This window comes from Coccomyxa subellipsoidea (assembly GCF_000258705.1).
Source record: "Coccomyxa subellipsoidea C-169, whole genome shotgun sequence".
NCBI classification, from domain to species: Eukaryota; Viridiplantae; Chlorophyta; class Trebouxiophyceae; family Coccomyxaceae; genus Coccomyxa; species Coccomyxa subellipsoidea.
The window spans coordinates 2,430,579-2,444,736 of record NW_005178037.1 but is presented as its reverse complement, the minus strand read 5'-3'; the positions used below and the strand labels follow the sequence as shown (position 1 = coordinate 2,444,736).

The window sequence follows — 14,158 nt, the reverse complement described above, 5'->3', positions numbered from 1 at the left end:
CACATCATGCAGGGAGGTGCATCACATCACAATGCAGCCCTTCTTCTGCGCTTGCTTATGGCGCGCCTCTTTGCATTTTGTACTGATCTCTGCCAAATTTGTTTCCCACGCCTCTGCGCTCGGGACAAGATCGTGCGCCACGGAGCCTGCCGCTTCCTGCCGCTTGCATATCAATCTATATGCCCCCGGTCGCTGCTGCGCGCAGTAGTAATCACCCTGGCACAGTCCATTACACCTTCACTTGACTTCCTTGCATGTAAACGAGGGAGTAGAGACACAGAGCAGGTTGCAGGCTTATCAAGTAAGGGCCCATGCTTTGCAGACTTTGGAATATTGAATGTGAACAGCCTGTATCATGCGCCGGGTGGCGCTACTGGCAATAGGAAGCCAGATGCGTGACTTCAAGCGCAAGGCGCAGAGTGTTTCTGGGCAGGATGCTGTGAAGTCTATAAACCTGAACTCTAATACAATGAAGGGTCAATCTGTGAGCCAATTAATTGAGAGATTACTGATTACTAATGGAGGTAGTCAGGCGGCTAACCTTCAGAACAGCAGGAGCAAGCTCCTGCAGATCAATGCCCAGGCGATACCAATTTGCGCAGTCCAAGGGCTCCACCAAGTTTCTGTAGTCCACTCCCTTCCGCAACTGCACATGCACACTGGGTCAGTGCACAGTGCGCTGCATTTCGCTTCAGTGAACAGCAGGTTGTGGGGAATCAAAATATTTCAATCAATGTCAGGTATAGCCATGCAATATTAGTGGTACTAGACCAGGTTTGCAAATCAATGTCAGGTATAGCCATGCAGTATTAGGGGTAGTAGACCAGGTTTGCATGATGCTCAGACAACTCAGCTACTCACATGTGTGTGTCTACTGGCCCATGTAGCTTGCCACATTTCTTTGTTGTGGCAGCAAACCAGTTCCTACAGAACTCCAAGAAAGCTTGCCAGGTGTGCCAAGTGACTTGACATGGGCAAGGTACACGTAGTTATATAGTGAAGGGACTTCCACTGACCATGTGACCAGAGAGGAACTCGTTGCCGGGCACAGGCAGGGTGCCCAGCTCATAGCTGTTCTTCACAGCCTTCCAGTATGCGTTAAGCGCTCTGCGCGCTTTGTCCACACTGGCTGCCTCCTTTGTTTTTCGTTGAAGCCCCTCCATGCATGTTAGGTAGTACGTTGACATGCCATGCTTGTCCCTGAAGGCGTAGATTGCGTCCAAGTGCGGCTGCAAGGTCTCATATTCCTTTTGCAGCTCCACTTGATACTTTGCCATCTCCGTCTGTTTTTGTCAAAGCAGAATTTCGTAAGGTTTTGATACCAGTCTGTGACAGAAAAACAGCACGCATTTCACATTGTTGAGACAAGTTGAGAAGTTTTTTACATTGCAGTTCAGGCTTTCTCAAGCAGAAATGATAGTGCTGGTATGAAGTTGTTTCAGAAAAGCTGAAGGAGACTGTGAAGGAGGAATCTGGCGGACCTCTCTCTGCTTGTCAAGAGCATCCAAGATCACAAAGATGCCCTCGTAAGCCAGTGATGTCCTTGACTTCTCCAGCTCTTCTGCAAAGCCCTTCAGGCTGTTTTCGTCCACCCCGGACAGACCCACCCTGGAACACCATGCATGGAAGCATAAGATGCTACAACTTCCCTGTAACATCATCACAATGACACGTGGAACTACTAAGGTCTGAGCACATGAGACGGTGCATCATGGGCGAGCTCAATTTCGCCGAGTAGCAGCAGGCCAGATAAAAAACATCGGGGGTGTTTGGCAGGCAGAACAGAGGCGCACTTGACAACAAAGCCTCTTTCAGCAATAAGGGTGACGAGTGCATAACCCTTCAGGGCCACGGTCGTGGCGTCAGTCTTCACTTTGTCGCTGAACTGCCGCACCGCAGACCTCTGCAGCGTGTCATGGAAGTCCTTCAATTTGCCATACAAGTCAAAATTGGCCGCCTGATTCCTTGTAGCCACCGTCCACCTGCACAACAGAGAAAATTGGGTCATTACACTGCCACCATCAAGCATGCATCTCGTCATAATATTCTTTGACTTGGCGTGAGTCCTCTTGGAAAACATTCCAACTGTACATGTGGGACATGCTTGAGCATACTACACCTTGCCAGAAATTGCAATCTCATGGGAAAGAAAGTAGTATAAAGAGGCATACATACTCATCGCAATACCCACAAACTTCAGGGCGGTGAGCGTCCAGTGAGCTTCCCCAAGTTTGTCCAGTGCCACACCCACATATTCTAAGACGATCGGGGTGACGCTCTGAGCAACCGCTCTGCCCTTTTTAACACTATCGCTGACTTCTGCATCCTCTCGCAGCTTGCTCTCTATCCTTTCTTTAAGCTCCTTGAACTGTAGATCTATGGTCACAGACTCGATATTAGCCAACAAAGGTCTGCGATCGACGAGTTGCTACCGCGATCACCAGAGTAAATACTGCCAGATGTTTTTGAAATCTCACCAGAATTGTCTTCTTTGCGTTGCAGATCATTTAATTCTGGTTGTGCATCTGACTCTGGCGTGACTGGCTTCTCGGCGGATGTCGTCTTCGACCAGCATTGACCCATTCGGGCACGACAACGTAATATCAATATATATTTCACTGGGCTAGTCAGACATCACTTCTTGTAAACTGCACCCACCAAGAGTTCCAATGAACGGGATCTCTGGCGACAAAGAGGTTCAAGCACCGCTACTAGCAGTAAAGGGCAATCAAAGATTGTCATAGATTGTTGTGTTGGCAGTGTTCATCACATCCTGTTCCATCAAGTCACAGTGTACGACGAATCACGCGATGACACTATCCAGTTGAGCGGAATCTAGCTAGTACCGTAAGGGCTTACTAACACTATCAAAAACTTAAACGAACACAGAACCCTTCAGGCTGCAAAAGCTTGTTCCAATGGCCGGATCGATGACTTTCACGCAAGAAGCATTACACTCCGATGCAGTCCTTTTTCTGAGCTTCTGTGCTCACAATTTTTCGTGCCGCCGTTTCTGTGGTCTCAGACTATCAAGTGTAAGTCATCTGTTACTGCTAGTCCGCCCCAGATCAATGTAATAAACTAATTTATTTCCTTAGAACGCGATTGACTTCAGGCTAACACAATGCATCCAAACGTCAATCAGTCTTCCACAGATTCCCTCGCAACCACAGAGCAACTCTTCGCTGATCATTGTTGAAAGCGGCGGTGACAAGTAGAGCTGCAAGGTCCGCATGAATTGAAGACCTGCAATCTACAACCTGTCGTATTATGCACAATTTTAGATATGGTCATTGATGCGCTGAGTGCTAATGATATGAAGTATCACTTAATTTACCGATATGGTATTCACGTGCTGCTCTCTGAGAGACAAGCTGTGGCTCAAAGGAGGCCTCACACACACAGTATAGCGTACGTCGTACAATTTGTGTGATATTTCTGAGGCAGTGCATACAAGCACATTCTATAATATTGCGCAGCTGCTCAAGCGCAAGCACTCATTAGTGTTGCAATGTGCACTGCTGCTTGACAGAATTTGCACATCTAGGGTTTCTGCTGTTTAAAAGCCACCTTTCTCGACACTGCGAGTCACCTGTATGGACAATGCTTTCAAGGCAGGCTGTGGTGACGCATTCGGTCCACATTTTTCTGAGGCCTAGTAGCCTAATTACAAAGTTCGGCAGCCCAGGTTCCATTTTCTCCCCATCTGCAACTATCCAGCAGACTTTCCGGTGATTGAGCCAGTCGGCCTGCTGGCATTTCTGCCCACAGTACCGCACTGATCTGCACCCTTTACACACCTGTGTCCCACAGAAGAAATGCTTGAGCGCTCTTCAATGCTCAGTGAAATGCATTGCTATGACATGGAACCCTTCGTTTTGCACAGTGCTCAGCCAGCAGCAAATTCAAGCTGCAAAGCAACACAAACAGTTCTACCCTAATTGGAAAATTCTCTCACGTTTTTGGTGATTTGGGAAGGATAGTTCTCTACTAGTAGTACTGTGTTGGGTGGGGGGTCCGACTGCCACAGTGCTGGCAAGCCGGCCGCAGGTTGACTGATGGCTGAGTCAATAGCTCATGCTGCATCCTAATCAGGCTCTCTGCCACCTCAACGTGGAGCTCAGCAATGCGTGGAAACAAATTCTGCGGAACTGGTACATCCGCCAGCACGCATACAAAGACCCGCCCAAACACTACTGAGATGTAGTATTGAGCAAAAAGCACATGCCTGTCCACTTCTGCACTGACACAAGTCAAGGTCAACCCTGAATGGCAGCTAGCGTCCATGTGGACATTTTTGCATGGAAACAACAACAGGTGTCCTGCTTCAAGCTTGAACCCTAACAAATTTTCACGTGAGATGTTGGCAAGGACTCACAATTAAATGCTTCAAATTAGCCTGCTGCCTAGAAGCAGAAAATATGGATCCTTTTTTCGATGTATATATGGCTACTCGGTCCTCTCACCTTTTTTCATTGTGTGGTGTGTAAAAAGACACTAAGTTCCCTCACGTCCCATGCAAGCAAGCCGTATCGTTGCACAGTGGTATCGTTGCACAGTGGCAAGCCCTGTGCATGCCAGAACAATCTCACCATCCCCAGACCTGTCCCTTGTGTTGTGCTTCTACTTTCAGGTAGCGGCAATGTTTGCTTCCTTGCTGTCTATGTTGTTTGTTGAGACCCATTCCAGGAATGCTGCGACTATCACCTGGGACCACACCTGCCATTCTACATTCTGCTGTTAAAGCGCACCTTTGAATCATGCCATTGTTTAGAAGGTTGGTCCCAGCCAGCCTCAGGGTGATGCACCCTGAAGAAGAGGACCGCCGCCTGCAGCAGAACCCCTCCATGTCAACTTGAAGTATCTCCCTTCATTCTTTCAAGGATACCAGGGTGTAGGAATATCAGGTATTATGTTTGCTTGGGAGCAGACAAGCAATGCATATTGCAACGCAGTTGTTGGCCAGAGTATCTGTGATGTCATGGGTTGATAGCCAGCAATTTTCCATCTTGTCTCCCACATGTGAAGAGCCTGCAGTTTGCACTCCCGACATAGCTAACAGAGTCTGCATATCGTTGACCCATCCTTGTTTGCAAGCTTTGGATCCACCTTTACTGTGCTATAATGTTTGACAGTATGCCGCAGTATCCAGCAGCTGCCGCCTTTTTTAGGCGCAAAGAAAGATTTTCCTGGTGATGCCCACATCTTTGTGGTGGTCTCCGACGGGCGGTGTCATCCATCGGGGAGCTGCATCGAATGGGCTGCCTGGCGGCCAAATGGATCATTTGCGTCGCTCCCGATCGGCCTGCATCACCCCCAACAAATGGCATACATCGATTGTCTGTCTTAAGATGACGCTTCCTGAAACATGGTGTCTGCAACTCTACACATGCACTGGGACATCTATCATTGTTAAAAAGCACCTGCAAGTTGCAATCCTTTCAGCTGCCTCCCTTTCAGCAGGTAAATAAGGGCAGGCAAATATGGCCTCCTTTGGCAGTTGTATGGGATGCAACTCGGATGTTCAAAGAATTGGTACACCGTGGTTTGGTGTGGGGACTCATGACGCGAAATGAGGACAAACTTTTCTCTTCACAAGGTAGCAACAAGTGATGGAGCACACCAGTAAGGGTCAAGCGGGCCTGAGAAAAACTTGAAAGGAAAAGGAAGAAGCTGGCGGAAGCTAGGGTTGGCTGCATTAGCCGGCGTGAGTGCGCAGGGCGCCAGCTCAGCAGGCCTGGGCTTGAGCACGAGAGCGGAGCCTGCCGGGGCACTCATCAGCAGCCTCTCCTTCTCCGTCTCCATTTACTTTCTTCTGTGATGCTGGCGTTTTCAACGACTGCGTTCTCGGTGTGCGATGCAAGCTAAGGGAGATTCTTATTCGAATATGTTTTTGTGTTCCACTTGAGATCTCACGACATTTCTTGACCTTTCCATTTTCTCTTGTCTTGGTGGCGTCACGCGTCAATGAGTCAGAGCGCTTCATGCATGCATGCATGTACACGTAGAAGGAGAAATTGTGTGGAGATAGAGATTAGGCAAAGAATTGCAAGCTGCAGCCTGCAAGTAGATCGCCCCGGGGTGCATCGGGAAGCACATCGCACAAGATCTCTAGAACACCTCACAATAGCCTGTGAAAACTTTCCCAACTTGACAAAAGACTTGACAATCATAATTTTGACGCTGTACAACACTGCCTAAATGGACAACTGGACTTCGGGCTGACAATTGCTCAGCGCCTCAGAGTTCAGTAAGTTTAGACCTTACACACACCGATTGCAAATACTGCATGCATGCAGATGTGCGAATAGCGGACCCTCTATCGTACAGTATAGCTTGAAGCCGGTTATTCTGCTGTACACATACGCGATTTCATTTGGAAAAAAACCCAAATGGCGTCCTGTTTTTGGTGTCACTGATCCTTGAACTTCCTGCAGATTGCCTTGTGCTGGGGCCACGCTGCGGCCTGGCACTCCTTGCTGCAGTAGCGCACCAGCCGGCAACCCCTGCACACCTGCACATGAAGAACGAGACTGAATAGGTAATTGTCCATTCCATTCGCTGCATATGAGCCTGACATGTACAATACATGTGGCTTGACCTCCTGCGATCAAACTGCAGATCAAGCGTGACAATGCATGTGTTTGACACAACAATCTTTCCAACTAATGCTCACAGATTGACAAGCGATGGGTTGGCTGCTGTCCATGGCTGTTGTTCCATGCAGCTTGACTGCAGACGCACCTTGCCTCTGGCAGAAAAAGCATCTAATACTAATACTACTAACACTTATAACACTAACACTAACACTAACACTAACACTAACACTAACACTAACACTAACACTAACACTAACACTAACACTAACACTAACACTAACACTAACACTAACACTAACACTAACACTAACACTAACACTAACACTAACACTGACACTAACACTAGAAAAGGAAGGAGAGGCGCTGACCTTGACGGTCTTTGCCTGCTCGTCCCCGGGCTTGAGATGCTCGGACGCCCCACACTGTATGCAGTGCACGACTGCGCCGCGCGCGTTTGCCCTCTCAAGCATGCAGTGCATCCAGGCCACGAAGCAGGCGGTCGGCCTAACCTCCTGGTCTGAGTCAGCGCTCTGCGCCCATTTGGGAGACACCGTGACCAGGAACGCGCCGTACGCGTGCCCCATGACCGCCGTTAGTAATAGCTGGTGCGCTTTTCCTGCATGACAAAGGAGTTGGCTTACTGACGGAAATTTTCCCGCAAATGCTCTACACCATGACCATTGGACACGTACATATAGGCAAGAGTGGCCATACAAATGCTGCTCTGACAGGACAGGCGGTTGTTCTCAATTCTTTCCGTGTTTGCTGGCCTGCACTGAAAAGCAGTATGCATACAAGCATTGGGTGTAGAACCTCCGGCCTTTCAGGAATTTGAAATCTGGACTTGCAGGTACTAGGCCAAAACAGCTGTAAGGTGTTCACGCACGGCAGGTAGATTAGGACGCATGAGAGGAGCATGCAAAAATAAAATGTATTTGAGCATTAAAAGGCATAATGGAAAGAAGCAGCGACTAAACCGCCTACCTCTAAATCTAGGCCCCTTCATTAAGATGTAACCCTCCTCTGTGAGGGGGGGTGCACCATAAGCGACTCTCTCCGCGAGGCTTGTCTGCATGCAAACGCAGATATTCAACATTGACCACAGGAAATCGAGCATGCAATGGAGCAGTGGGCATTTTGTTGAGGCATGTCTTTTCTCAAAGTTCGCTGGTTCACAGGGGAAAGGATCCATCAGACTGCACCCGGTGAGATGAAGCCAAAATCATGCATCTGGCCCTAAAATATAATAAGCTTACAAAGAAATTAAACCGCAACGGCACATTGCTTGGCCACATTTGAGCATGCATGCACATCCAGTGGAAGAGTGAGAGGCCGACAGCACGCGTACACAAGGGCTATGGCCTATATTTTTTAGGGTTTATGTTGTAGAGTTTAGGGAAATATATTCCCTAAAATATAGGGAAAATATAGGCAAATGAGGAAATGATTAGGCACCTTCATGTTGTTCTTCATGTCCATGCAGAGCCATCCGTTGTTGTCCCCGTCAAGCTGCGGCTGCGAAGCTCTGAAGTACTCACGAGCCGCCTGCATAACGCACACCAGAAGTCATGCACAACAAAGCCATCAGAGCCACTAAATCCTGGTTGCCTGTGTGCATGCGGGTCCTACTGTCATATACATCATAAGTATGATCTTCACTACACGCTTTTCCTGCCTGCCAAAAGGTAAGGTACGTCCTGCAGACAAGCTGCAGTTGAAGGCTGTCACAATCCTAACCCTGGTTGGAAATGCCAGATCCAAGCAAGAGCCAATTGACCGTGGGCACGGTGCTCAGTATTACTGCGGCCCCCCGCCAGCCGGGGGCGGTATACATTATGTACAGTTAAAAATGGGCCGGCTGACACAGTCACCCCTAGGAAATCGAGCTCCCCATGCAGGGCAGAAATTCTGGTCGCAGCATAGGAAAAGAAGCATTCGTGCTTTAGCCTCTGCTGAAAACACCTAAGCGGCAGTGTTTTTAGGGAACTTTCCAGCTTGTGGAGAATAAGCAGAGAGTAGATGCCAATGTTGGGTGTTACCTTCTGTGTGCCGAAGAACTTGATGATCTGCGTTAAGGCGTCGACAACAGTCGCAGCGGTGTTTCTCTTTGCTTCCATGTTGAACACGGCTTCGCACGGGAAAGTCAGCCACCTGCGGGCATCATTGAGTGGCTGACTCGATTTTTGCTTAGCTCCATGCAATTCTTTGTGTCTGTATTCTCCTGTGTCCTGAATGTGTCTCCTCTGACTCCTTCTGCAGGTATGGTAGCCACAGCAATAATACTGCTATGATGAGTTGGCAGGTATCGAGGCTGCAGAAATCAGCACCTGGGCACAGTATCGAAAGGGCTGCACTCAACTTTCCAAGGCATGTCCAAGCCTTCTGACCTGCAGGCAAACTGCCACATCTCAGAAAATGAAGCATTTATCACTGTCTGTGCAGACATACATAGACATTCAAGCGCAGTCTCTCACCCGCTCTCAAGGCATTGAAGGTTGCACATGCTTTCTTGATTCTTAGAGATGAAACAACGTCTTAGCAATGTACTGCACCGTTTCATGGCTCTTGCAAGTGCAATGTAAATACAGGGAATTGCAATGTTTTATCAGGAAGTGCACGGCAACTGAATCAGAGGGCTGATGGCACTTACGGGAGGACTTTGGCCCTGGACTTGCAGAAGATAAACCCTGGGCCCATCACATACGGGACATAATCCGACCTCATCCCTCCAGTGGCTGCAAAAGCAAGAGTACTTGTTATAATAACACAGCAGGTTTCCAAGACACCTGAGAATACTAGATCCACAGGCTACCACTTAAAAATCCACACAGGCAGAAAAGCAGACAAAACTGGCATACGGAAGTCAACACACAGCATGCATGTTTTAGCCGATCCATCCTGGTACTAGGCCGTGCTAAGAATTAGTATGGAACTGTCAGCGTCGGTTAGTAAGTTAGCTAGTCTTATTACATTGCAGCCAGTCAACTCGAGGCTGACCCAATGCTTGACTCTCATTTGCAGTGTCAGCGCCTACCTCTTTTCATAATATAGCCATAACATTACTTGGTAGCGCTAAAAGTTTAGCCACGCCCTACACCCTGAGAACTCCAGTTTAATTTGGAGACATCAACAACGTCCTCCTGCTCCACAGCTGCTCTCAAGGCATGACTAACAGGTAGTGTCATTCTGCTGCAGCGCCGATGAAAATTGTCCTGCCAGGAGCGTGCAAGAATTGCTCGTACTTGTGATGGAGTCACCGGGGCCCAGCACATGCTGACAGAGCTCCTCGTGGTGATGTGTGAAGAATGTGCATGCGCCGAGGGGAGCTGTGAGAAAGGCACGCAGCCGCGGGGAAGCTGCGTCCAGATCCACGCCGAGGCGCGGCCAAGGCTCCGGGGCCGACAGCTCCGGGACGACAGCTGCCGGCACGTCAGCACCTGCACATGCGCGCGCATGATCCATGCTGACTGAGCCACTTATGAACTGCTCTGCATGCCGTCCAAAATACTCTGCTGAGCACTTCTCTGTTCCTGCAAAATGGAGGAGTGCAGGTTGAAAATGCGCCAGTCAGCTGAGTAGCAGGGCAGACGGGGGGCTTAAATACGTGGGCTGTTGTCAGTCATGCCTGCAAGAATAGCCCGTAGTTGCAGAGCAGCCCAATCATGATAAGAGGTAAGTATTTCATGTCAGCCTGTTGAACTACATGGTGGACACTTTGGAATTGATAGCCCCGCTGGAAGGGAAGCTGGAGGCAGTCACCTTCTTTGGGAGTCATAAGGCGCACGCATTCAGCCACGTCGGCTTGCTTCACATCAAACTTGAGGCATGCGTCAAAGCATATGGGATCGGCGGCATTAAAGCCGCCCAGAACTGCCAGATTGCCATTCTCTAGAACCCCACATGCTGGGCTGTGCCGAGCAGACATCCACGCCCTCTGGCCCACTGCTGGTAGCACCTGCAAGTGACACCAGGTGTAAGATATACAGATCAATCAAGAAGCTTGTGCAGCTCATGGGCTCAACAGGATGCCCTCACAAGGTCCTACTTGAGAAGGACACCCGTGATTCATTTTTTCGGATGCAATCAGTATTCCTGCTGGCAAATCTTCACTTGGCAGTTATCACAATTTGCCCAGGGATCGGTGCGATCATTATGATTATGAGACATGCAGTAGGCATTGGTGCCAGCTGCAGGGTTCTAAGTTAGATATAGAGCCCTCTGGAATATTTCTCCATTGCTGGGGGTACTCAGCATCAAGAAAGTTACCTGCAGCCAGCAATTCTCCTCTACGTGGTATTGGAAGATGTCTGCCAGCAGCAGCTGCTTCTTCCCGTCTGATCCATCGGGTTTGAGCCGCGCTGTCGGATGCGCCTTGCCTCCGACTATGTATGTGCGCTCCCCATTTACCGCCAGACCTGTGTGGGCCTCAAGAAGACTTTTTTGAGCTACTTGCCACCGGAGCCACAGCTGCCAATGTTACTACCGCAGCATGCACCCCTGCCTGCATGATTCTGGGTCCGACAGATCCACCCCACACTCTAGTACATGCTCGAACAATTGGGGATGCAAGCGGATGCAAAGCACATACACAACAAAGATTGGGACTATACATGTGTGTGTCATGTTCGTTGCTCGGCCGGCATTTTGGTTCCGCTCACCTGCGTGTGATCTGGGGCACGGGCGGATGCCAATGGGATGGAGCTCCTCCCAAGTCCATGCGCAAGTGTCCAGCCGCCAAAGGTCATTCAGTGTCGTCAACCTGTTCATACAACAAACATCCACCGCTGAGGCAAATGACCTCAGGTCACCCTGAATCCAAGATAACAAATGTTGCAACGCCCTGCTTCAGGAGGCAAGTGATGGTCGGAGTGCATCAGAAAGGGCCCAAGCTCATGCCGGCTGCATGCAAGAAGTCAAAGCGGTCGACAAAGTCAGACATGTAAATATTATCAGCATCAAAGATCACCTGCAGCATGTCTACAGATGCACCTGCTCTCTGGACGAAAAAGCCTGTAATGAGAAGAATGACCATATAAGGGAAACAAATTTTCTGTATGGTAGAGACCCCCGAATGCACACCTGCCAGGCTTGGACCGTTGGAACATTCTAGCTTCGGCAAATGACTCCGACCCGACACCGCCAAACACATACATGAAGTGCCCGACCATCCAGGCGCAGTGATCGTGCCTCAACGGCGGCACCGGACCATCTGCAAGCAAGCCACGTAGATGTCACTGTTTCTGACAGAAATATCCAACTGTGCAGAAGATGGAGACACCCATTGGGAGCTGGGATGTGTCGTTCAGGTCGACATTGAGCATGAAGCAGAATCCAAGGCACTGTGTCCTTGGATTCCCTTGAATCTCCTTGGGTGTGATGCTTGAAGGCAAATAGAATTCAGGAGGAAACATGGCCAACTTCGGCAAGCATTCCACTGGGCAGAATGACATGAGTGAGCAGGCCTGCCAGGAAACACCCACTGGGACATTATCTCCCGCAGCAGCAGACATGAGACGCTCTACCTGCCAGATCAAGACTTTCACAGGGGCAGTGCACAGCGTCAGGATGGATGTGAACGCGCCTATTTCCTGCCGCACCCAGGCTATTCTTTCGCGCATGTCCATGACTGAAACCTCACTGAAAAGAGCCAGCAGCTTGTCCTCATAGGTGTACCCGCCGTATGCAATCAGCTGGCCGCCCCACGCCACAACACTGACGCCCTTCCGCTTGGCAAGATCTCCCGACGCCCAGCGTTCCTGCGCATGTTTGTAATCATTAGTCAGTGCACGCTGCTGGACCCCCGGTACATGAGCACATGTGACTTCTTACAGGGGGCCTCAGCTCCAGAAATACGTGTTTGAAACATGCAATCGTCATGTAACCGCTCTAGTCTGCAATGAATTTCTGCGCAGCAGTCCACATAATGAAGTTCAGTGCATTCAGAAGCTTCCCCCTAAGGTGTTGAAAGCATGTAAAGCACACTGCAAGCCGTTGTAAGTGAATCCAGCGGATGAAGTGACTCACCGGGGGAGCATAGACTTCGATTTGCCTGTCAGCGTCAAAGTTGACAGCCATGTTGTACGGGTAATCGAAGCATGTCAGCCAGACTTTGTTGTCATGCAGGGCGCCGACATCATATTGGAATTGCGTGCATGCACTGCTCAGCCTCTCAATGCCGCTCTTCTGCTTTGCAGCTCCCCTGGACAGAATGGCACATCAAAGTCAGGTGTGTTGTCAGGTTCCATCAAGGTTTGGACTTCGCACACTCCTCAGAAAATCCAAGAGAGTCCCTTTGGGGCTCAACGGCTGGGTCAACCGTGCTCTATTGTGCCCAAGTGGAGCTCTTTTTTTGGCGGCAGGTTGACCTGGAGTAGCACAACGCTGGGAGCACTGACCTGGGTGTTTTGGATATGAAGCGCCACAACTGCACAGGGTACATGCCTTCCTCCTCTGCCTCTTCCAGATAATGCAGTGTGACAAAGGCCGCGATTCCCCCAATGTTCATGATGCTTAGTGTCCCATCCAGCGTCCACTCCTCAGTATCAATGGCCTGCATCAGCGCATTTCCCCTTTCATTGCCGCATGTGCACATATACTATACCAGGGAGCCTCACTCTTGAAGAAGGAGAAGGCGCTAAGAGCTTGTCAGAGCTTCTGTCATCAAGGCTAGCAAGCACTTTCTGGGGTTCACATGCAACGGATTTGATTGGGCCACAGCAGGCTGCATTGGTGCTAAGATCACAATGGCGGTAAAGCAGACAACTATTTCTGCTTTACGGCTCTGCCGGCAATGTCTGAAATGAGCATTTCGCTGTCTGAAATGAAGAGAAGGCAGCTCTTGAGATTATTCTAGTGCAGAATGAGGCTACGTAAGGGCCTCACCGCGCCAGTCATGGTAGCAGAATGGCAGAAGGGTTCTATACCGCGCGAGTCCAGCACTTGCGGGTCAAGGAGCGGCACTGCAAAACGGGTGCTTTCAAATTCTCGCAGCTTGCCGTCCATTGATATAAATTCCTCATCGTCCCCAATCAACCTGTTGGCACCATTCTGAGGTCAGAGGCAGCCATGCAGGGGTCATACTCATCCCAGCTGTTGCAAAGCATGTTCTGATTCTGAAAGAGCTGAAAACTCAGTTGCAAGAACGCTTTGTTATGCTTGATAAGATCAGGGCGAGAAGCAAGTCTATCACTATATATATATAACATGTTATGGCGATCAGCCTGTTGATAGGTCACAAGCGCACACCCTGGTACATAGCCGGTGTCGATGGTCACAGAGGTCTGTATGAGACGACATGACATTCCGTGATTATGAAGGGATGCATGCCGCGCGCCAAGATTAAAGAACAGCTTGGTCATTTCGTCTTTGATGCCCACTGCAGCCCGCTTATGGTCTGTAAGGATCTCCATGAGGAGCTTAAGAGCCCACTCCCAAGCCTGCAAGAATAGTAACCGGGAAGTGGTTAGCCATTTACTCCTTCACACCCCACTTTCAGCAACAACCTCCTTGACCATTTGCGCCCTACCTGCAGTGATTGCACAGCAGGAACGATGGGCTCG

At 49.6% G+C, this 14,158-nt stretch overlaps 3 protein-coding genes across 3 annotated transcripts; all 3 read right to left on the bottom strand.

Annotated features, from left to right (window-relative positions):
- Positions 1 to 21: 21 nt before the first annotated feature.
- On the bottom strand, positions 22 to 4,849 carry COCSUDRAFT_41566 (hypothetical protein; the record flags this gene model as incomplete). The annotated part of the gene is made up of 6 exons (XM_005648818.1): positions 22 to 216; positions 542 to 646; positions 1,017 to 1,283; positions 1,482 to 1,608; positions 1,794 to 1,982; positions 4,752 to 4,849. The coding sequence occupies 6 exons, from the start codon at positions 4,847 to 4,849 to the stop codon at positions 22 to 24; spliced, it is 981 nt and encodes a 326-aa protein (XP_005648875.1).
- Positions 4,850 to 5,232: 383 nt separating this feature from the next.
- COCSUDRAFT_62829 (hypothetical protein) lies at positions 5,233 to 5,805 on the bottom strand (the record flags this gene model as incomplete). Its single annotated transcript, XM_005648817.1, has 2 exons — positions 5,233 to 5,305; positions 5,624 to 5,805. 2 exons carry the CDS (start codon positions 5,803 to 5,805, stop codon positions 5,233 to 5,235), a joined length of 255 nt encoding a protein of 84 aa, XP_005648874.1.
- Positions 5,806 to 6,152: 347 nt separating this feature from the next.
- COCSUDRAFT_53293 (hypothetical protein) lies at positions 6,153 to 8,117 on the bottom strand. Its single transcript, XM_005648816.1, has 4 exons — positions 8,055 to 8,117; positions 7,584 to 7,668; positions 6,968 to 7,215; positions 6,153 to 6,514 (listed from the first exon to the last, which is right to left on the bottom strand). Exons 1-4 carry the CDS (start codon positions 8,076 to 8,078, stop codon positions 6,413 to 6,415), a joined length of 459 nt encoding a protein of 152 aa, XP_005648873.1. The 5' UTR covers positions 8,079 to 8,117; the 3' UTR covers positions 6,153 to 6,412.
- Positions 8,118 to 14,158: the final 6,041 nt, after the last annotated feature.